Source organism: Rhyacophila brunnea, unplaced genomic scaffold (genome assembly GCF_057557595.1).
Source record: "Rhyacophila brunnea isolate RB1 unplaced genomic scaffold, BYU_Rbru_1.0 scaffold_8, whole genome shotgun sequence".
Classification (NCBI taxonomy): Eukaryota; Metazoa; Arthropoda; class Insecta; order Trichoptera; family Rhyacophilidae; genus Rhyacophila; species Rhyacophila brunnea.
The window spans coordinates 38864356-38890170 of record NW_028233350.1 but is presented as its reverse complement, the minus strand read 5'-3'; the positions used below and the strand labels follow the sequence as shown (position 1 = coordinate 38890170).

At 34.7% G+C, this 25815-nt stretch overlaps 2 protein-coding genes across 2 annotated transcripts; one reads left to right on the top strand and one right to left on the bottom strand.

Annotated features, from left to right (window-relative positions):
• Window positions 1-5539: 5539 nt before the first annotated feature.
• On the top strand, window positions 5540-25815 carry LOC147064203 (phytanoyl-CoA dioxygenase, peroxisomal-like). The gene is made up of 8 exons (XM_085958673.1): window positions 5540-5601; window positions 10339-10467; window positions 17956-18070; window positions 19335-19490; window positions 20241-20384; window positions 21346-21492; window positions 22687-22827; window positions 25740-25815. The coding sequence occupies exons 1-8, from the start codon at window positions 5540-5542 to the stop codon at window positions 25791-25793; spliced, it is 948 nt and encodes a 315-aa protein (XP_085814799.1). The 3' UTR covers window positions 25794-25815.
• Window positions 15592-16769, bottom strand: LOC147064204 (uncharacterized). Its single transcript, XM_085959059.1, has one exon. It carries the CDS (start codon window positions 16540-16542, stop codon window positions 15592-15594), a length of 951 nt encoding a protein of 316 aa, XP_085815185.1. The 5' UTR covers window positions 16543-16769.

Here is a 25815-nt window from a genome sequence, read left to right as displayed (position 1 = left end):
GAAACATTTTTTTGCGTATCAACAGGTAGATAGATGCAGCAATTTAGCTACAGATTTTTTCAGATTCGAATCCAGATACATAACACGGTTTACTAAATTTGAAGCTTATTAGGAATACATTCTTGATAGCTTATCAAATATATATATATATATATTCGTCACTGTTCTGGCAGAAGACACTAATTCGAAAAAATTACATATTGAGTTAGTTATGCCAAAATGTTCCTTATTTCAAACTTTACCGTCTGGAAAAACACACTAATTTTTATAAAATATACATTTACTTAAAAACAGTTTTCTGCAAACGCACTAAATGAAAAATTACGAAAAATTTTGCCTGGAAATAACAACTAATTGAGTTAGTGTTTTCTGCCAGAACCATTTTTGCTCTTCACCTTATACTTACTGGCAAGCGACTTAGTGTCTATATTCTCTACATTCTACAACAATATGATCTGAGAGATTGACAGAGCCAGATTAGCAATTATAAATATTGCTTTTAATCATCATAGTCCTTTTATTTATACATTTATTATTTTATAATCAAAATCGACAACAAGCTACTGATGTATAAAATACATTAAAAAGATTATTTACATCTAATCCAGGTGCGTTACCTAACAAACCGTATACAAATCATAGAGACATACTTTTGTGATTTGTCTTCTTGAAATGATAGTATACACGAAAGGTTATGGTATCAGGTGGGAAGTGGTCGTGACTCCCAATCCTCACCTCCGTAACTTGGTACTTGATGAGAATTTCGCACGTACATCGGATTCGTCGGAATCATATAAAGTTTGTTTTGCAATTTGTCTACCTGAGACGATAGTGCATATACACGAAAAGATACAGCACCATGCCAAGGAGTCGACGTGGCTCTCTCTTACTCCTCACATCCTCGATGGGCACTGCGAACGCACCTCTGATTCACATGCACAATATGATATACCTACACGGTCTATTTTGGAATTCGTCTACATAAGACGATAGCAAGTAATACACGAAAAGTCACGGTAGCAGCATCGGAAGTAGTCGTGAATCCAACTCCTCACTACTTAACTTGGAACTACAATTACACTTTGAGCATCTTAGTTTCGTATGTATATGAGAGATGCAGTATGACTTTGTATATTATTTAACGCTGGCCATTGTCAAGAATATAGGCATGGTGCCATTGTATCCAGCCAGTTTATTGGTTACTCTGGTGTTAGCATCATTCTTCTTCTTCATAGTAGGAACCTCATGGCCGAAGGTCGTGACTCGTATGGGCTCCATTGACGCTAACTTGACTACATGCACATGGTTGATTTTCTATTAAGCCACTGCTGAAACACTTTTTCGTAATAATTATGAGAGATGCAATTTATTTTATGATTCGTCTGCAAGAGCCATATGCACAGTGACGTCCCGTGGGGGTAGGCAGATTGAGCGTCGCTTGGGGGCGGCAGTTACCCGAAGAGCGGACAATCGAGGAGAATCATATATAGAGATAGCTACCTAAACTTAGTTATAACGGAAATATCTTTCCTTAAAAAAAATCAGCTCACTGGTTGGAAACAAAGTGTATTCATAATTACTAAAAAGGTTTAATAGGACTGTAATTTTTTGCCGAGTTCGCGATGTCTCGCGATTCCTAGTTTACTTCCGTTGTCCTTGCGCACATGCGCAGATTAGCGAATTGCATTTGAATTATAGGTAGGTACCTACATACTTACATACCCTAATTTCAAAAAAATCCAAATATTTTTGCCAGTCATTCGCGAGCTTTGGAAGTTGATACGTGTATTTTAAAATGTATCTGAAACCGTGGACTCACAATATTTTTTGTCTATTGAAGTAGAGATGTATTTAATTTAGATTTAGTGGTATAGATATTGTTAGTAATGTATCCATACAACACATTTCTTAGATATTGGTGTCATGAAAGGATGATAAAAAATACGGTAGGTATAAAAAAGATTAAAAGTTACACCCACGGTGGCCGCGCGGCATAAGCGTTGGACTATCATGCCGTGGGTCCCAGGTTCGAATCCTGGGTCTGGCAAGTACACATATTGTTTTTCAATATGTGTGTGAGTCAAGGTATGGACCTAATAGGTTGAGCAAGTGGCTGACATCCATTTCTCGTAAAAAAAATCTGTTAATACAAAACCTCTACTCTGTGGAGGCCCATATGATCCTATTAGGATCGGACATGGTCGAAAAAAAAAATGAGGCGGCATTTCGGCACTGCTTAGGGGCGGCATTTTGTCTTGGAATGTCACTGCATATGCAGTAACTCAATTGATATTTTCTGGGACAACAAGGTGTCTGTAGGTGGATGTATTTTCGATGAAATTGTTCGCAAAGTGAAGCTGGGCTGAAAAACTTTTGACCGTCTGAATAATGTCTTCAAAAATGACCCGTGCCTTAAGCGCGAAATGTTAAACCAGTGTGTGCTTCCCGAAATTACAAGTGCGTGTGAAACATGGACCCTAAGTCAAGGAAAGACCCAGAAACTTATAGTAGCACAGCGTGGTATAGAGAGGTGCATGCTGGGCATAACGCGAAATGATTGTATAAGAGAACAGACAATGGTGTGCGATGTAATAGTGTTCTCTAAAAACCACAAATGGAAATGGGATGGATACATATCTCGAAAAAGGGACAACCGATGGACAAATGTAGTCATCCAGTGGTACCCAAGAGGTACAAAACGTCCGCAAAATAGACCTAGAGGCCGCTGGATTGATGAAATGGTTAAGTACTGCGGAAGTACGTGGCGACGCAACGCACAGGACAGAGAGAAGTGGAATCAGCTTGGAGAGGGCTACATCCAGCAGTGTATTGATTCAGACTGATGATGATGACTCTAACGATGCTACTTTTCCACCAATGATAGTAACTCTGAAATTCCCTTAATTAATATGTCTTCTACTTGTCATTATTTACACATGCACCTACTTATAATCTCTACGCTCTATAAGAATATACTATTGCAGTATGTATCTATCTCATTTTTTTATAAAAATACCTAGATAATTTTACGTACTAAAATTTTTCCCTAAAACTATGACAATGGCTTGAGAATATTCTGCATTTTTCTCCTGGCAGAAAACACTAAATAACACTTAGTGTAATCAGTACCGCTTAAAAAGACAAAATGTGTTCTGGCAAAAAACACTAATTCGTTTTTTTCTAAACAAATAAGAAAATAAACATAAAAAAAGAAAATTTTACTTTTTTTTTACTTTAACATTTTTAATAAACAGTCTTTATTTTAAAGTCATCATTTTTACGATTACTTAATAAACTCACATGATAGACCATTTCAAACATTTTAAAAACTTCAAAGTCAAATTACTCGAAACTAGTATTCTCCAATTAGTGTGTTCTGCCAGAACAGAGACGAATATAGATAAATAATTAAAAACTATTGTCATGCATATAAATATATTTTGCATTACCGATATTATAGAATAATAAAATAGAGACATTGATAAGACTATTGCAGTGTTGCCAAATGTTGCGAAAAAACACATGCTACGGGATAAGAAAAATTTATATATTTTTTTAACTTATATAATTATTTATTTTTAATTTATATATTTTTTGAAACATAAAAAATCATAACATAACTATGTACTTATTATTTTCTTGTAATCTCGGTTTATCTCATATTGTGCAAAATTTTCACAAGGGTGCCTCCAAACAGCGCCACAAACCTTCCCGTACCCAAAACCACCATTATTTAAAAGTAGTGATTGGGCCAAGTATGGTGGTCGTTATTCCTTATTTCCCCACCTACCTCACATCCTTATTTACTATTGTCATAAGACCATGGTGTGTAAAACTCCCACCTCCTCACCCGTTATGTATATGCAGCCACGTCGATGCGCGGCCGCCTAACAACCCTTACATGTACCAGATCAAAGAATTTAAGCCCTCATTTTGTCCCGAGCAGAGCCGCACGGGACTGGTGATGCAACCTTGCACCGAAGTGCGAATGCATGATGTTAATTTATATGGCAACTATCAAAGTGACTTTAATTTGAAGAGTCGCAAGGGGAGTCGGGAGTTTCCCGCTCCCAGTACGCTCTGGAGAATTTAGTAAAGGCCGCAAAATTGGCACCGGTTGCCACCACGTCTGCGTGTCCTATTGGGCCTCAATGGGGTCGGACCCGGGCAAATAACTCCGCTCCTTCGGGGCCCATACGTGGACAGTCATACAGGATGTTGTCATAAAACCAGGCAACCAGAAATTACGGGTCATGAGCCGACCGTGATTGCGAATAACATTCCTGTTAGCTCAAGTGGTAGTTGCAGTAGCAAGACAGCCGACGCTTCTAGGCTTGTTGAAGCTATCGCGCTGTATCTGATACGATACAAAGGAGGCCGCGTTAACTACAGAGTTACTTAAAATGCATAATATGTTTGATCTTCGTTGCGCTAAATCTGATACAGTTAGAGCGAACGTCGCGTCTATCCTGAACTTTTCATCATTATTCATTCCAAAACAAAGTGAAACCGTGAGAAACATTCCGAACTGTCCGTTTACCAGTACGTAAGTGCGTGAACACCGAACTGGCTCCAGCACGCGCCAATCCTCTCAACATAAAAAAGTCGGTGTCTGACATCCTGTGTAAACTCCTCCCCTTAGATCCGTACTTCACCAGCATCTTCAAATTACAGTCCACTGCGAAGATAGCCGAACATAAATAATAACATAGGTAAGTAGGTACATACAAATTTTACAGACAATTTGCAACTAAAAATAAAATGGTACGGCATTCTACTTCTTCAAGTTTACTTAAGAGTGGCACATTGTGTAGGGATGTCACTAACTACTCGAATATACACAAAAATTGCTTCAATCTTCAAGTAAATGTGGTACCTATGTATGTCTCAGATGTATACATAAAATAAACCATTTCTTTTATTCAACGAATAATTCACAAGATTTTGAACAGGTTCAAGTTATGTATATTCAATACCTATTTATGGAATGTTACATTCTCAAAATCTTGTGAATTATTCGTCGAATAATAGAAATGGTTTATAAAAAAATGTTAGCAAGTTCAAAATTAGACGTTATAACTCAAATATTTGACGAGAACCAGGCGTCGGTTAGTAATTACTATTCCTTGATTTAATACACAGAAACCGATAGTCAATAATACTGCGATTTGATAAGCATTTCATGTAGGACCTACTAGTTTAAATTGACGTAATTAGATATTAGGCTCGTAGCATAATTGGTCAATGCACAGTTGGCGCGATACCAGTGGTTATAAGGGTTCAAATCGCGTCGAGCATCGTATTTTTTCAAATATGATTTTTTCTAGTGGGTATTATTATGTACCTGATGTGTTTTCAAGTTATGTATGTTCGTATACATAAAATGTTGAATCTGTCAAGAAAATGTTTAATTGGCAATACTAGATGTCACTGTAGTAGTATTTAAAACATGGACAACAAAGACAGAGTAAATAGTTTTCCAAATTCTAGGCATACATATTCTTTAAGATTGAATACCTTTTAAATATATTTATTTAAAATGGCAGGTTGTGAAGTTATCAATAATGATACATCCCCTAAACTGACGACCGCTGTAAATAAGTAAGTATTTTTATATTATTATCTTACTAGGTGGTACTTACCGTATAAAGTTGGTACTTATTCCCGTCATCATTGTTTTACCATTACACAGAAAATGGCTTGCTTATATAAAAGTATTATATCCACAATTAATAATTAATGGACTGAGTGACTTTTACAACCTTTCAATAAATATTTTTAATGAATTGTAAAATGATCCCCTTTTCCAAATTAATTTACCACAATGTGAAATTTAAAGAAGTGACATGGGAAAATCGACTGAACCATCATTTTTGTTGTTGTTGTTTTTTTTTTAAATTAACTCAATTAATATCAGATTAGGAATATAAAAACCAAATCAATAATTATCATGCATTTTAAAGTGATGTCTATTTTGTATTTTGACTTTAACCGAAAACCATAAAAAAAGGTTTTGTGCCTTCTGTAAAATTCAATTTGTGTGGATTACGCCCTTTTTCCTTTACAAAATCGTTATACTTCATTATATTATTATTTTATAAGAAAATTTAATGAATTTGTTAATTTTTTCTTAAATAAAAATTTATCTATATTTTTTTCAGTATTTCATTTATAAATTCATATTATCATGGTTTAAACTCATCTTCAGAACCATATTTTGAAGATGGGTTATAGTCTGAAACAAACGTCTACATAAATAGCTCAAATATCTACGATTAACAAAAAACTAAAAACATAATACCATAATAGTAGAATTCTACCACGGAAACGCCAATAAAATTAATAATCCACTCGACTGTTGAAATGAAAAAGGACTTAACCCACACAAATCAAATTTTACAAGAGGCACAAAAACATTTTTTATGGTTTTCGGTCAAAGTTAAAAAATATACCTTTTAAGTGTATAAGATAATTATTTTAGTGTTTTGTGTTAGCAATCTGATATTAAATACTGAAGTTATTAATGAAAATTATGGTTAAGTCTTTTTTCCACTTCACCTTCTTCTTTTTTTAAGATTATAGATAACAATTCAGCATTTTCAGCACACATAGAATTTTCGACACAGTCGTGTTCAATGTATTATCCAATAAAACATATTTTGAAAAAACTGAGAGTCAACTCCTTTTTCCTATCTTCAGTCGAATAATTATTCTCAAAACTAGTATTAAGTTCTAAAATATTGTTGACATACAATTATTTTTGGTCAAATCAAAAATCCAATCCCGGGATCCCGGACAATTTTCGATACCTATTAATTCCGGGATCAGTAAACATAATCCCGAAAATTTCGTGGCGTTTATATACCTGCACATGTCACAGGGGAATCGCCGGATGCTCGTGGATAATAAATAACCATTTTTTATTGTCATACGCAATCGTAAGAATATCAGAAAAATAATAAATTCGTTCATTTAGACGCCACTGACGCACGCGATCGGCGTCTAAAGCCTCAATTACATTGAGCTTCTTTACGAGCTGTTTGTTGGCGAATTTATAATCTGCCTGTAAAGTCGCCCAGTATAATCATCGAACATGTTGGCTTGTTCGATGATTACACTGGGCGACTTTACAGGCAGATTATAAATTCGCCAACACACAGCTCGTAAAGAAGCTCAATGTAATTGAGGCTTTACTGCCAGTGCCACGGACTTGCAGGCAGGTACTTTGTTTCTACGCCGAATTTTATGAATGTTATCTTTTCTTAAATAAATTTAAAAAAAATCTATTTTACTTTCACATTATTATCTATTAGATTCTATATTACAATATTATTTACTCCATTAAACCCATGTATTTCCAAGATTGCACGTACACAATAATAACATTACATGTCGTATAGTAAAAATTATACGAGACATTTTGACCGAGTTCAATGCTATTCGTATAAATAAAAAAATTAAATATTAACTATCGAAAAAAACGCCAATCCCGCAAGAGCCCGGGATCGTCAAATTGTAATCCCGAAATCCCGGGATCAAAATTTTAGCTCGGAATTGGATTCTCTGATTGTGACTATTAACTGTCTCAATAAATTATAAATTATAAAAAAATGCAATATTATTATTTATTAGTTTTAAATTAGTAAAACGTATCAGTTCGTTGCATTTATGCTTAGTTAGAAGATACACAATATTATCGCCAACACTGTGAACATACGGGAGCAATCTCCTTAATATAGCAAAATAACAAAACATTATTAATTGGCTGTGTAATTATACTAATTTATCAATATTAATTAATTGGTTATATGTAAAAACAAAGTAAACAAGATTATTTTGTTTTGTATTTTAATTGTGCACAATTTAATTATTGAATAATCTTTTACGTATAGATACATACTAAACCAGGCGCATAATTAAAACAATAATTATCTAAAAGAATAAATATTTACAAATTTAGTGAACTAAAGTGAAGCAGGGTAAAAGAACTTAGGAGATATACCTAATACTATGATAATGTTATCGTAATTTTAGTGACACTGAAGACATCTAGTGTCAGCAATACGAACGATGCCATTTCGTATAATAATTCATCGACATTTTTATTTGCATTCGTGTTTTATCTAATTCAATACTATCTTAAATATATAAAAAAAACAAATAATTATTTTTTAATTTGTAAAGATAAATGTTCACTTTATTGTTAATTTTACCATTAAAATAATATATTACCTACATTACGTTCTATCAAATATGTATGATGTACGACGTTTTTAAATGATTCATAGTTTCACTGTATGTTTAGTTGAATCATTCAATGGAACCTTCATAAATCATAAGTATCTATTGAGTATTAAGATATGTGTACCTAATGTTAAAATATCCCAGTAGCGAGGGGTGGAGATAGGCTGTTAAGATTCGATATAAATAGTGCACACTAAAATTTATCATTGTTTTCATTGTAAATATAATTTGCAGATGGTGCTGGTTATTTTTTTAAAATTCATTAAGCCCTGCCTAAACCAGACCATAATCAATAACAAATATTCTTCTATCTATAAAATCTCTAAAATTACGTATGGTTTAATGGCATAATTTTGAGATATTATAGATAAACGATTAATTTTGGACTATGTCAACTAAACAATCTTATTTGTAAAGTTTGCCAACTTCATGCTTCATGTGCTTGCAAAATAAATTTTAAATGTCGCAATAGAACTAATGTATATTTCTCCATATATGTAGTCAAAATTCCTTGGTCTTGCTTAATATTTTTCGTATGAAGTTTCACAGCTAATATATAAAAATTAATATTTGTTTGTTTGTTCGTATTGTATGCGCTGCCATACCGTCCATCCGATTGCAATAAAACTTTGTTAACTTATTGCTTGCACTTCCGCGAAGAGTATAGGTTATATCTTATATATAAAAATGAATGTCTGTCTGTCTGTATGCCTGTCTGTCTGTCTGTCTTTCTATCTGTCCCGTATGCGATCCTATACCATTCATCCGATTGCGATGCAATTTTGGTAAGTGGTTGTATGCACATCCGCAAAGGTTTCTGAATTTTAAAAATCATCATCATCTACTTCTTCATTATTATATTTTATTTTATTCGTATGGTTCCTATACCATTCATCTGATTGCGACGAAACTTTCGTCAGTTATTGTACGCACACCCGCAAAGGTTTCTAAATTAGAAAAACCATCTTATTCTACTTCTTCTTCATTATATCTTCTTTTATTCGTATGGTTCCTATACCATTCATCCGATTGCGATAAAACCTTCGTCAGTTGTTGTGGTAACACCCGCAAAGGTTTCTGAATAAGTACAACCATCTTCTTCTTCTTCTTCGTCATCATTATATCTTCTTTTATTTGTATGGTCCCTATACCATTCATCCGATTGCGATGAAACTTTCGTTAGTGGTTGTGTCAACACCTGCAAACGTTTCTAAATTAGAAAAACCATCTTCTTCTACCTCTTCTTCATTATATCTTCTTTTATTCGTATGGTTCCTATAACATTCATCCGATTGCGATGAAACCTTCGTCAGTTGTTGTGGTAACACCCGCAAAGGTTTCTGAATTAGTACAACCATCTTCTTCTTTTATTTTATATTCTTCTATTCGTATGCGTTTCTATTCCATTCATGCGATTGCAATAAAACTTTCGTCAATAATTGTGCCAAGCCCCGCGAAGGTTTCTGAATTAGAATAACCATCTTCTTCTTCTTCTATTTTATCTTCTTCTATTCACAATGAAACTTTGGTGAGTTGTCGTGCGCATGCCTACGAAGATTTCTGAATTAGATAATCATCTTCTTCTTCTATTCGTATGCGTTCCTATACCATTCATCCGATTGCGATGAAACTTTTGTCAGTTGTTGTGCGCACACCCGCGAAGGTTTCTAAATTAGTATTATATAAAATACAACGTTTGTTGTTCGTTTGTTCCCTGCAATTTTGATTTTTTTTTTACTAGATATTAATAACATTAATAACGTTTGCATATTTTCGATTCGATTTTAATTTAGTGGTCTTTTGTTTGACCTTTACTCCTATTAGAATTATTTTCATATTGCCATATTGTATAACACAGATATTTTAATATTAAAAAAATAATTACCTCTTATTATTTTTTAAATATCTAAGATAAATATAACCTCGAAGCGACCCTGTGCGAAGCCGGGTACTTCAGCTAGTATTATATAAAAAAATGTTATGGTTGATTTTACAAATACTTTTCAAAAAAGGTATATTAATAATATGACACGTATAAATTATTGTTAGCATTAATTATTATGTTTTATTTAATTTATAATGTTATAATTTCAGCGTATCAGCTGATGAAGAAATTCCTCGACAAAAGATTGTTTTTAGTCAGGAACAGAAAGATTTCTTTGAGAAAAATGGATATTTGATGATAAAAGAATTAATTTCAGAGGATATCATTAAAACTTGCAGGTAATTAATTATCAATAAATCGACCTCACTTACTTATAGCGCCCTGTACACGTGCATGGATTTACTCACAGTAATAGTGCGTATTTTAAACTATCGTGGCAATAGTGCTGTTTACACGTAAAAGTGCTGACTGTCTCTCCAATCTCATTCTTCAAAAGTGAGCGAGACGCGATGTTGTTATTTTATGGTATTATTTGATAGGTAGTTAATCTTCGGTTAACCTCAAAATTCGTTCGTAGTTCGTTTTTTACCCGGCGTTTTTTACTCGCCACTATTGTTCTACTGCGAAGGCGCAGGCGCAGATCGAATAGATCCCTACTGTCGCATGAACATTCAGAAGCTTCCAAACTTTTCAAACGATTCATGCATGCAAGCTTGCTGGATAATACATATTTACCCATAAATTTTCTTGCTATGGGCGCGATAACACTTGTCAACAGTAAATGCATGCACGTGTAAACGGGCTATTACACTATCAGATGGTATCTATACACATGATGGTCACAATGTACGTAGACCAGCATTTTCCAATTATAATTAGGCACGCAATCATTTTAAATCCTGTACAATATAAAGGAAACCTTTAAATAATTGTACTGCCATCATCATCATCATCAGCCAGGGTCGATCCACCGCTGGATGAAACCCTATCCTAGACTGCGGCAAGTTTAACGTGAAGCGTGGCCGTTTCGAGAACTACAATACGGACATAATAATATATCGCAAAGTGTTCAACCAGTGTGTGCTTCCCGTGATGACATATGCGTGTGAAACATGGACCCTAAGTAAAAGAGAGATCCAGAAACTTAGAGTAGCACAACGTGGTATGGAGAGTTGCATGCTGGGCATAACGCGAAAGGACAAAAAGAGGAATGAGTGGATAAGGAAGCAGACAAGGGTTTGCGATGTAATAGAGTTTATTAAAAGCCTTAAATGGAGATGGGCTGGACACATAGCTCGAAGAAGAGACAATCGTTGGACAAATCTAGTCATCCAGTGGTATCCAAGAAGTACAAAACGTCCACAAGGTAGACCTAGAGGCCGCTGGATCGATGAAATGATAAAGTTCTGCGGAAGTACGTGGCAACGCAATGCACAGGACCGAGAGAAGTGGAAGCAACTTGAAGAGGCCTTCATCCAGCAGTGGATAGATTCAGGCTGATGATGATGATGAATATATCGCAGCGCCATGACGGCGGCACACTTCGATTTATAATTTTCGCACTCTAGTTCCACTGTTCTCGATCCCTAGGTATTTGCTGCCACGTATTTCCATATAGTAGAAACTTATGAATTCGTCAATCCATCGGGTTTTAATGCGTCCCTGCGTCCACTCGAAGAGTGACATGTCTAGCCCATTGCCATTTCATATGCTTAGCGACCTCATCCCGTACTCTTGTCTGTTTCCTTAACCATTGTTTTTTTTTGTGGTCTTTACGCGTTATGCCCAACATGCACCTGCCCATGCCACGTTGCGCTACTCTTAATTTTTGGATTCATCTTACATTGAGAGTACATATTTCACACGCATACGTGAGCGTTGGTAGCACACATTGGTTGAACACTTTACGCTTAAGATATTTTATTTTATTTTATTTTATTTTATTTGGGAAACCTCACAGTCGACATTGAAAGTACATATTACAACTTTTTACATAATATACAAGGACCAATAATGGGTTTCCACATTTATTATTACATTTATATTAAACTAAAACAAAGTGAGATAGAAGAAACAACTTTAAAATAAGTATATAATATAAGGTATGTGTTTACGTGCGTGTGTATATATGGGTGAGAGTGCGTGGGAGTAGGCTTTGGTATTTATTGCGGTAGTGTGAAGTTAGTTTTGTATGTTTTTTCACAAATTGTTTTTGTGAATGTGTCAAATGTTAGGTGTAAAATGTCTGTATCGCTGAAAAAATTATTGTACGTAGTCATTATTCTAACGAATACAGCATTACTAGCGTAGTTAGTGTTGTGTTTAGGTATATGGAATAATTTTTGAGAGCGCGTGCGTTTCTGGGGTACATTTAAACATATGCTGGACTGTACTATTTCGATCGAGTCAATGGCGTTATGTATGATTTGGTGTAGGAATTTAATGTCGTGGACAGTGCGTCGTGATTCCAGGGAGTTGATGTTGTAGTTATGTGTGCTGGTGGAATTATGTTGTGTTACTTGGGTTGGAGGTGATGATTTGTGATATCTTAGGTGCTTGATGAATCGTTTTTGTACTTTTTCAAGTCTGATTTTTTGTGATGTATAGGTGGGTGACCAAATAGTAGAAGCAAACTCTAAGATGCTGCGTACGTAGGAGAAATAAAGTAGTTTTATGACGTGTGTGTTGGTAAATGGCTTACCTGTACGCAAAACAAAACCTAATGCTTTTGAGGATTTTTGTGCAATGTGATCAATATGAGCATTAAAGTTTAGTTTTATATCCAATAGGATGCCCAGGTCTCTGACTACCGGAGTGAATGGGATTGGCGCGGAATTAATTTCATACTGAAATTTTATTGGTGTACGGTTTCTTGTAAAATAAATAGATTGACACTTGGAAGCATTTAGAGTAAGGAGATTCTGGTCACAGTATGATGTTAGGCGTTCTATGTCTTCTTGCAGTCTATGGCAGTCAGCAAGGCTATTCACCTCCGTGTATAGCTTTAGATCGTCTGCATATAAAATATAGTTTGCGTGTTGAAAACACTTGCCAATGTCATTGATATATGAGTTGAATAAAAGTGGCCCCAGATGAGAACCCTGGGGAACGCCTGAGGGAATAGAGATAAAGTTTGAGCGGTGTCCACCAATAACTACGGCTTGGCATCGGTTGTGAATGTATGAAGTAAGCCAGCGGAGTAGATCTCCGTGAATACCAAGTAGTTCTAGTTTCTGGATCAGGATAGTATGATTAACTCTATCAAAGGCCTTAGAAAAATCGGTGTAGATGGTATCTACTTGCGATTTTTTATCCATGGAATTAAGAAGATAACTAGAGAATATAGCAAGATTTGTTACCACCGACCTGCGTTGCATGAAACCGTGTTGTTTTTCGCTAATGTTTTTACATATAGCAGGGTAAAGTTGATCATATACTATACGTTCGAAGAGTTTACTGAGTACTGATAGTATCGAGATTGGTCTGTAGTTTTCTGCTCTCGAAGTGGAGCCCTTTTTGAAAATTGGGATCACAAACGCTTCTTTCCACTTGTGCGGAAATGTACCGTCTCGGAGAGATTTTTTGAAGATTATGGATAAGGGGTATGCAAGCTCATCTGCGCAGTTGATTAGGTAAACTGGGGGAATATTATCGCTTCCTGTGCCTTTGCTTACATCAATGGTTTTAAGGTATTTCAGGACGATGTTTTCGGTGATGATTATATTTGACGTCGCGGCGATGTTGTTTTTTGAGTTGATGCTGGATAGGCATGGATCTAGATTGGGATCAGAATTGAAAGTTGTCAAGAAATATGTAGAAAATAATTCGGTGACTTCAATGTCATCTGAAGAAGTGACGCCGTTGTAATGGATGTTTTTGGAGATTGTATGAAATTTTCGCTTGTTTTTGACGAAGGTCCAAAAATATTTAGGGTGGGACTTAATGGAGCGTTCGGATATTGTGATGAAATTTTTATAGCACTCTGTCTGCAATTTCTTTTGCCTTTTCCGTAATATACTAAAAGATTCATAATCTAGATAGTCACCATGAGTTTTCCATTTTTTATGGTACTTGTCCTTTTCTTTAATAATTTTGATAAGAGGTGTCGAATACCATCGAGGAAATGCTGAATTTTTTGTAGCTTTTTTAGGAATATGTAGCTCGATACTTTTGTTGAGAATGTTATAAAAACGTTCTACGGCGTCATCAATGTGAGGTGTGCTAAGACATTGAGACCAGTTGACAGAAGATAAATAGTTATTAATGGATGCATAGTCGCCCCGTCTAAATGCGAGTGTTTGTTTTTGATTTAACTTAATTCCGGGAGTTAGCACAGTATAAGGAAGATCGATCTCGAGAGCTGGATGATATGTATCCTCTGGGACTAATGGTTCATTTGAGTGACGCACTATTACGTCATTGTTTGACAAAACTAGGTCTAAGGTTCGATTTTGGATATTAGTTTGACCGTTATATTGGTTGAGTCCAGCTAGCGAAATACTGTCGACAACCAGAGATTCTGTAAAGTTATTTGTTTGAGATGGCGAGAAATATTGTGAGTGAATATGTTTCGTCCAAGATAAAGAGGGTATATTAAAGTCACCGATGATGAGGAAACGATCAGCAGGATATTCTACAGTCAGTCTGCAGATCGATTGAAAAAAGATAGATAATTTTTGTGAGTGGTAAGAGGTTCCCCCTGGGATGTATACGCATGCGACGTGAAGGTTGTAAGGAGTTCCGAGTGATTTGGAGGTAATAGTTACCCAAATACATTCAATGTTCTCAGGTTGCCAGGAACATTGACGAACAGCGTTGAGGGTACGCATGGTGCACAGAAAAACACCACCGCCCTTGGATTTTTCAGAGTTAGTGAAGCTACGGTCGCAGCGGAACACATCGTACCTGTTGTCAGTGATTTCGGCATCAAAGATATCTGGTTGCAACCAACTTTCAGTGACACCTATGATGTCGTAGGCGTTACTCATAACGTTACTGGAAAATTCGTTAGTTTTCGAGCGAAGTCCACGTGTGTTTTGATAATATATAATAAGATTAGGCATATTTTACAAAAGTCTTATTGAATGTGTTTAGGCCAAAAGTATAAGGGTATGCCATAAATAGTTTATTATTTTTATTTATTAGCAAATTAGTGCCAGTAAATAAATGATTTAGATTCCGATGATAATTGTGTATATTATAAGTATTACAGTGCTCAAAGTAGATTATCAAAAAGCATTGTACGTAACGTAGGTGACTAATTGGATTATAAGTATTCGATGTAAAGATAATAATTAGTGACACTAAGTTGCTTACGATAATATCTATAATGGTATATTTACTAAATGGGTAATAACATCGTAGTGTTAATGTGTGTGTTTTGTGAAACGTAATATGAAGAAAACAGAAAACATAAATGAATATTATAAGTGAAAAAAAAATCCATGTCCATAATATCGCCGTTATCCTTTGGCCAGCTTTTCTAGGTCCCCCTCCGAATTTATGAGGATAGCTGGAGACGTTTCCAGCTTCCTCACGAATATTTTCCCGTTTCGCACCCAAGTAAAACGGAACCCCAGGTCTTTCGTGATGACTTTGGTTTTGCTGAGGAGAGCCTTAGTTTTTTGCGTGAGGTGCTCGTTCACGTACACCGGGAACGATGGGCCTAGAATGTTTAGAGCTGATGATTGGCAACCACCTTTTTGAGAGGCCAATCTGCGCATGCCAGAGATAAGATCAGTTTTCAGCTGCCTGCGGGCTAGTTTCGCTACAATAGGTTTCGGCCTGCTGGGGGTCGGTGAGCGTTGGGCCACCCTCGTCGCGAAAACTATATCGCTGGCACTAATTTTGACTCCTACCTCGTTACCCAGTTTACTGATGATGGCAGAGAGGTCCTCTGACTTTCCTTCGGGCACTCCAAGAATTTCTACACTTTCAAGACGGTCCCACTTTTCGATGTTGTCGAGGCGTGTTTGCAGCGTGTCGACTGTATCTTTAAGTTGGGTGATGTTATTTTCGAGTTTATCCATGTGTTTGATTTTTTCGTCAAATAATTGAATTTTTTTTTCCTGTTCTTGGAATTTATTGTTTATGAATGCCATTGATGTTTTGAGATCAGATAAATCATCTTTCAAAGATTTGAAAAGTTTTAGGTCTGATTGAATGGATTTGATCTCGTTCATTATCAGCTGTAGAGTAGGTTCATGTACTGCACTCTGAGTGGTAGGAGTAGACGGTAGAGAAGAGAGTTGGGTACACGTGGGACATTTCCATTGGCTTTTATTTGGCTTTGACATCTTCCTAAATTTCGCCTCCGAAATTCCCACACAGTTTATGTGCGAGAATTTTAAGCACATTGCACACTGAATAGCATCGGTTTCTCCGATTATTTCATTGCACCGAGAGCACTCCATATTATTTTTAGTTGATAATTTTTTAGTTTAAATGATAATAGTTTGTTGTTTTTGTTTTATTTTTCGCACTGACTTTATTTGCACGCGTTAATTAATTAAAATTATAAATAAATTATAAATAAATTATTATAACGGTCCGCCGTGTCCGACAAATTAATTAGTCTGGTAGTTATCGTTAGTTAACAAATTAATTCGGTTTGCAGTAAATAAATTGTTAGCGCGATACGTCTGTCTCGGTCTGTAGTTCAATACGAGGGAGGTCACTTTTGAAGATACTATTCAGGTGCCTAAATGTACCCATGCCAGTTTGGTTCTGCAAGAAATCTCGAGACTCACTCGATTTGAGTGGCATTGATGGGGATTGCTTTTGGTTCGGCAAAATAGTTTATCATTACTTTTATCTTTGAGACATTTATATTTAAAGCTATACCTCAGTTGAGGCATGGTCTAAAAATATCGTGGCTAGGCGATGCGCGTATTGCGGGTCGCGGGTGCAAATGACGCATGCCGAACGAAATATAATTTGCCATATAAATTCAACATGCGTCCATTTAATGTTCTGTTTATTATTCTATTAGTAACAATAATAATATATTTATTGACATGATTTCTTTTTAAAGTAAATGGGTAACGTTTTTAGTCATCTTTACACGATTTAAGAATTAATACCCCCGTCGCCATCAAGAAACAAATTGACGTATTCACACTTCGACGTTCGCTGGCAATCCACGCATCGCCTAGCCACGATCTTTTTAGACCATGCCTCAATACTGAGGTATAGCCTTAAGTCTACTTTGCAGCTTTTATTTGTAATATCTTGCATCTTGTTTTGAAGGTCATCTGAAAATACCTCAAATTACAGCTTACATTTTTTAATAATCAATAGACAAAATAAGCATTTTATTACTTTTTGAACTCCTAGTCAATAATGGCAACGCAATTTAACAGCAGGTATTAATGAACATCTCAATAATATTGTCTTACAAAGTAGGGACTGCACTTCAAGACAATGTTCATTTCCGACGCATATAAACGGCGGTCATTTTCATAACGCAGATGACGTAATCGATTTGTCAGAAGTTTTAAAACACAATTGAAAGCGGGAAAGGAGGAAGAATAGTAAAAAAAAACAGTCCTGCATTCGTACCGTGTGCATTATTTGATTTTGGTTTTAATACCAAAAATTAAGATATTTTTTTAATGCAATTGTATTCATAAGACAAAACTGCACTAGGAACTAGCATCTACGTCATGAAGCAGCTCTCAAAAAGATGAAAGAAGGAATCAATGGCGTAATCATTTCCTTAAAGTCAAATCAATTCTCGGAATACGAGATAGAATACTCGTATTTATCACTATTTTAAGTGATATTATGTTAGAATTGTCCAGCTGATTTAATTATAATATTTTCAGGGCACATTTTGCTGACATATGCAATGGAGTTGTTGAGAAAGGAAAGTATACAGTTCTAATGAAAGAAGTTTTGATAATGGATTCGGAAAAGAAAGGAGTGGAGTTATACTATAAAGTAAGCCAATTAAAATAAATATAAATTTTAAAATAAAAATAAATAATTACATGTTTCTATTATTAAGTAAGTATCTACATCATTCGATTACATAATATTATCTACTTTTTAATAATGACAAAAACATTTTACTGAATACGATCCTTCGGAAGAAGTACACGTTACTCCAAAATATTAACATTAATTATTATATTTATACACATGGCTCCATTGGATGTAATCTAAAGATAGAAATATTTTTTTATTACTTTTGGTTGAATCAAGGCCTGAACAAAAACGAACCATAAGAGCGAGTGAGTAAACATTCGGCACGCTTATATCCCCGCATTATGCGTTAGAGTAAGATAGAATTTCTACGGCTGAATTAAATAATTTTTATAAGCGTCGCCGGTAAAAATGTACTGGACTGATTACATTCATTTATAAACTGCGAGGACGTGTTGCAGAAATTTATTGTTTTTGTGTTAAATATAAAATTAGTGGTAATTATATTTAGATATTTTAGTAGAATATATTATTGTTAACTATGTTGTGTTTAAATTTGGTAGCCATACTGAGAAGCAACGCGATGTATAACGTTTCATAGTTAAGTTGATAATAATAAAATCGAGGTTCTACTGTGCGTTATACGCAAGAAACACGGCTTCATTTAGCCGAAAAATAGGCGCTCTCTAATATATCATTACTCTGAGGGTTGAATCCTTAATCACGCATAAATGTTCTGATATTAAAACTTCTCTTAGCCGTCAATATGATGTCAAAAGATTTAGGCTATTTTTAACCCCCCCTTTTAAAATTTTACAACTCTCTCTCATAAAAAAGAGAAAAGATGTTTTTATTATTTCAATATCTAACCTTACGGAAGAGACCCAGAGGCCGTCCAAGAAGGAGATGGGCTGACGCCGTAGAAGTGGACTGGCTTCATATAGGAAGACCCGGTAACTGGAGAAGTGTGGCGAGAGACCGGAGTGAGTGGAGAGCGGTTGTGGAGGAGGCCAAATCCCACCCCGAGATGTAGCGCCGTGGAAGAAGAAGAAGAATATTTAACCTTAAATACCCGATCGACGATATTGTGTTTTCAGATCCTTTCATATTATTTGTTTACTTTGTGATGTTACATTATATCAGACCCTCTCCTCCCTAGAGCGTGACGTTATATATTATATATGGACGACTCATGAATTGTATTTTTCTATGTCACTAATGATAATAATTATTCTCCTATAATTCCTCAGCCGGTATTATTAAACGTGTGATTTTATAGGTTCAAGATATTTTAAATGATCCTGTTTTTTCTGTGTACACGGAAGCTCCTATACTTCTTGACTATGCGGAGGCTTTTGTTGGACCAAACTTAATGGGAATGCATAGCATGCTGGTCAATAAACCACGTGGTTCATCTATACATCCACCACATCAGGTAAATAGATAATACTAATGTTTATGGTAGCTGGTCATATGGTTGATCTAAATGTTTAAATGGCATAGTATAACTTGGGTTGAACGATGTGCGGAATTTGATTTCATGACAAAACAGAACAACGATAAATATAACTATGACCTTTCAGGAAAAATATAAATTTAATATTGAAATTGTCCTATCTCTATTATGTTGATAGATAATAGCACAGATTTTCAATACGCAGTAATAAATCAAATTATATACCTAATTTCTGCATTCCTAATCGCTAGAAATCCTCAAATAAACGGGACTTAACTCGGTGTTGCCGGCAAGCTTAGGATATCTCATCTTAATCAATATAATATGTTCAAAATAATTGGGTGACAACGGTGAAAACAGACAGTGATAAAACAGAACAGCCAGGGGAAAAATTAAACATTAATTTTTATGGAATCTATTTAGGTTAGGTTAGATTAGGTTAGGTCATTATTTCGTTGTACCTAGTCACCCAATCATTTTGAACATATTATATTGATTAAGATTAGATATCCTTTTTTTATTATTTATTAATTAAATTATTTTGAAACTTTAGTTTATAAATGAAATATATATATTAATATTTTACAATCTTTCAATTTTTAGGGGAAATCATAAACTGTTTATTGTGTTATTTTTCAGATTAAAATTTTTTGGAAAATGTAAAGTTATAGGTATATTACAAGATTACATCAATATTGTAACTCAATTTTTTACTCAAAACATTTACAGGATCTCGAATATTTCCCGTTCCGTCCTGCAGACAAGATTATAGCGTGTTGGACTGCAATGGAGTCTGCCTATAAGGATAACGGATGCCTGTACGTCTATCCGGGGACACATAAGGAGCCACTTCAAATCCATGGTACTTCTAAGGTAATACATAAATAGGTACTATATAATTATTATATAATCTCTTTAAGGGATAATAATCAAATTTATTTATCATATTCAATTATTACGACTCTATACATAATGCTTCATTAATAGATACATACATAGTTAGTTTGTAAGGAAGGTAAAGGTTTACAGAAGTTATTATCTATGCCACATTGTGCAATATGTAGTATCCAGGGACCTTTAAGCATAAATTCAGCTCTTACTGTCCGACAACAAGATCTCGTCGATAACCGGAAGTCGCTGTAGTCGCATATAGAAGAATTCTCAGTGACGTAGGTACCTGTCATGGCGGCCAAGCTGTTTAAATAATGTATCAGCTCTCATTTTAGGTGCGACTCCTATTCTTCTTCGCAATAAACCAAAAGTTTACTAATAATTATTTTAATATCACTCCTGATCGTTTTATATATATTTGTATTACAAAAAGCATCAAATTAGGTAAATCGATAGATCCATACACAACGGAAGCGTAAAATGAAATGATAAACTTAGGGGTGTTCATCATTTGAAACGGAAGTACGATTAACTGCATAGAAGGGGCTTGTTACTTTACAGTTTTAACACGTAGACAAGAAGTTCTTGTTCGACATAGTTTATATTATTATATTTAATTTGGAGAGGAAATACTAATGAGGGTTGATTTTTTCGCTGTTCACATGGATCCGTTCTTACAAATGAAAATCGTACGTTGTCCACATTAAGTTTGGGTAAACACGATATAAAATCTCATTCGGTGGTAACCACTCCATACCAATCAGTTGATACCTCATTGGCTGCTTATCATTTAATATTAAAATACCTCTACGCCGATCAATGAATGGCCCCAAATGCGTTTTGAATATATATATATGAAAATATTGTGTACGTATCCGATCTATGTGAATCTAAAGGTCTATCCTATATTATGGTAAATCATTTTTTTTCTTCTTATTTTTAGACTAGAGTGAATTTAGCGTTTTTTGAAATACAAAACGCTGAAGAAATTTTTCGTGAAGAACGACGTGTTTATCTTCCAATGGAGACTGGAGATACTGTATTCTTCCATCCACTATTAGTTCACGGTTCTGGTGCAAATTCAACAACTGTAAGTCCATTGTACTCAATTTAATGTATATAGTATTGATGCTTTTAATACGTGGTGTTGGATGCTCATCCTAAGGGTTCCATGGATGGCAAATAGGATAAATATTTCCGATGTAACTGTCAACCGAAAACTTCATGGTTCGACGCTTATCATGGCCTACCATGGTAGATTTGTTAATCGATTATCGAATCGCTTATAACCACAACACCCACAACCACATTGGAGAATCGTACCTTCCTACAATTACACGCAGAATGTAAAGTACCTACGTCACATTATTTTTGTGTTCATATCTAATTATTTGGGTTTCTAAAATATGTCTCGTTTTTTTAAACCATTATTGCGAACCATGCCATTACTTTTTTGTATAAGGTGGTCTAAAGAGATATATGATTACATTATTTACATACACGCAAGTGTGTTTATGATATTTAAAAAATGCTCCTTTGTAGTTTTAGATGAAGTGTGCAGTTAACTATGTTCATCCATTTACTCCTGTAATTTTCCTAATGCTCAAATTACATTAGCAGATTGCAGATTGTCTGGCCACGATTGCTAAAATCTATTATCTATGATTTTCCGGGATCGTGAACGATCGTGAGTCAATTGGAACCAATCCTATTTCCGTCTGCCACGATTCACGAAGATTCAAGCGAAGATTGCCGAGAACGTACGAAAAGATCCGAAGCTAACGCCCGCTTCAGAGGTTAGGTTTGACAGCTGTTTAGCCATCAATCTAACGAAGAAATAGTTTTCGGTCAACCTATATTTTTAATAATAACAACACTTTGTTTATTTTAAACCAACCAAAAGCAAGGACCAACGCGATCGAATCGTTGCGTGTGCCAATGTAATTTAGGCTTTATGGCCAGCATTATATATTTTGTGTAGTGTTCTTGTGTTATTTTGTTGTTTAATATTTCGTTAGGTGTTTATAAGCTAATTTTATGGTTTTATTATTATATATTGGAAGTTGTTGATAACATGTCACACTATTTGAGACATTATGTAGCCATCACATGGACAGAAATCATGTTTCCTCAATTGAAATCTTTTTAGGAATGCTTTCAGAGTATCTGTGTGTGTTTGTGTGAAGTTTTTATGTTCCTGGCAAGTGAAGTGGTGGCAGATATTTATCTTGTTACTGAATAACTAATTTTTAATATTTTTAAATGTCTTGTTTATGTTTTTTAGAATAGCCGCCAGGCACTGTCTTGCCATTACGTAAGCAGTGATTGTAAATACATCGAAACGTATGGCACAAGTCAGGAACACGTTGCCAGAGGTATTCAGAAGTGCTACGATAGACAAGGCATTCCTGGCATCACCTTTCAGGTTTGTTAATTTTATATTTTCTAGAATATTAATAACCACGGGGCAGTGGCGACTTGACATATTATATATGGGAATCCAAAATGCTGCTAGATTCGGAGAAAGAGTGTTACAGGTTACATCAATATGTTGCCACAATGTGTTTACATGACCAATAGCCGTTTTACGCTTCCATCAAATTTTACATGAAGGCTTTGAAAAATACGTAGGTGTCAAGTTTTTTATATATACATGTTCTCTGATGAAGCGATCGTCTCATCTACTTCATGGAAAATCTAGGGATTGCAATACCGGTATTTCAAAACAGGTATTCCAGTATTTATCAATACCGAAATAACGGTTTTGAAAATTCAAAATACCTGAATTTTCGGTATTAAGAAAGCACGCTCGTTTATGTTTTTGAAAATGAATTATATGTTATGTGCTGCTCAAATGCAAATATATTGAGTGAATCCTACAGAGATGAAGAATAATAAAACAAATTTCATCAAATATATTTATATTAGTAATTGTTGCGATGATTTATCATAATATTATTTCGAAATAGAAAACATCCGTGACAAAAATGTTCAATTATTATTCTATAAGCGTTGAATTTAAGAAGCTTTTCCTGCAGCCGGACTTATTTGCAGTTGATGAACTTTTGAGGGCTTTAGTTGAAATTATCAATATATTCAAATTATTTGTAAAAAATCACTATTATGATCAATACATATTTTTAAATGTCAACATAATAAAAGGAGGTATGTAGGTTTTTGCTATAAAATATATTTTTAAAAGATTTTAATAGCTGTATTTATTGATAAGCACCTACTTATGTTTTTTTAATGTCTAAGAAATAGCAGTATTAATACCGGTATTCAATAAGAAATACCAAAAAACCGGTATTGATATTTTCATTCGGTATTGCAATCCCTAGGAAAATCATCACTGCAGAAGGGTTGTTTAAATATGATGACACCACGACGTAAAAGAGGGATCTGGTATAATATTGCAATAAACTACAGGATAATATTGAAATATATTTTACACACTAGCACAGTATCATGCTTGATAATTTCATGTGTTTTTCTTCTTTTTTTCCTCGCAAAGTAAAAAAGGGGGCGATAGTCTATTGTTTTAGTTACGAAGACTATAGACAACAGGTGGGATATTCCGTAGTGTTTTCGGTGTACAGCAGATCAGCCTGCCCTTTGAATTTTTTACTGAGCAACGTTTAAAAATACCCTGTTCGCACATAGAAAATAAAATTGTCTCCACTGGGATATGTTCATAAATCAAAACCGAGTGCCATGTTGCAACTCAATCCAAACTTTGCTATTCTACATGCGCCCCATGTCAAGTGAGATTTGTTACATGCGACAAGCATGAAATCAAATCAAATCAAAAATGACGTATCGACGCCACATACGGCAGTATATTAGGTTACACGTGTTTTGTAAATGACAATAAAATCACATCGCTAAATTCGACTTGATGCAGTCGTGACGAGTTTCTATGTGCGATCGGGCTAAACTGTACACCGGTGGTTTCCAAACTTTATGTTACTACGCCTCCCTTTTAAAAAAATCTAATCTTGGCGCCTTCCACCTTTATTTCATTAAATAACACAGACAGGTTTTTAAATAGTCAATAATTTACTAATACAAAAATAAATATATAAAAATAAACTTACATTATATTCATTTTTGAATAAATTTGTTTTCCATGCGACGAATGTGCTTGTTTATTAGCTCAATGAATTTCAATAGTAGTCTACAAATTCATCATCGTTCTTTGACGAATGGATTCTATCATGAGCCCCACATCCTGAAGCGTGCCCCCCCTTTCCCGATCTTTAAACTACATATTTAAAATATTTAATAGGGCTGACTTTTTTTTACTATTAATAAAATAATATGAGAAGTGCATTAGCAAACTAACCAAGTACTCAGGAAATAGATTTTTGTTTGCTTCAATATATCTGGCGTAGAAATTATTTAAAAGTGGAGACATGGTGAACTTATTATTTTTTTTTGTAATTTTGATTTTCAAAGCTCCAATTTTTTATGAATGCCTTCACTTTGTCTTTTTAAATCAGTGAATGCATTATTAGTCCTTGCATTGATTTATTCACTGAGTTTTTTTTTAATTTCAATCAAATAGACAAGTTTAACAACAAAATTATCGTTCGTAAACAAATTTGCCTAAAATTTCAACATTATGATTTGACCCTTTTATTTCATTGTTTCACGAGATAGCCAGCGCGCTTCTATGTTTTCAGACAGGTTTGCAAACAACCTTTTATATGACTGTTTTTTTGTGTAGTTTATAACTAGTGGCCGTTTTACAAACTATGCATTTGCGTTTTACAAACTGCAAACCTGTGGATACATTAATAATTGTGTTAAACTTTTCGCTCCTCCCTTTGCAACACTCCCTGAGGAGGCGCGCCTCCCAGTTTGGAAATCGCTACTGTACACTTTAATATATTATTATTATCTCATTAGAATGGCCTCTGTAACGAAATCAATACAATTAATAAGATTGTGAAATGTTTGATATACTTAGATAGATTTCATTTATATATTTTTACTATATGTTGCTAAATCGTCCTAGATCCATTTTTAAAGAAATTGGTATGATGATCTTGTTATAATGATGAGTAGCAAGGTATTGAAAGGTAGTTTAACTCTAATATGCTGTTTGAGCGTAAAAATAATAATTTACTACACACTTATCGTGACAGAGTATAGATACAGGAATGCAGAATATTTGATAGAGTGAGTTGGAGTAGACAATCATCTTGGTTGAACATCATTCGGGACTTGGCTGAAATTACTGTTTGACAGAGATGCCATTAATAATGTAATTGTGGCATTTATAATGAAGAGAAGGCATTATTTATTAATGTATTTATTTTCTATTTTTTTCAGAATATCTGGCAACGAAAAGGAAAAGTTGTTAGAGGGCGGGCAATGCAATTATAATCAAGGGATCACTATATTAATT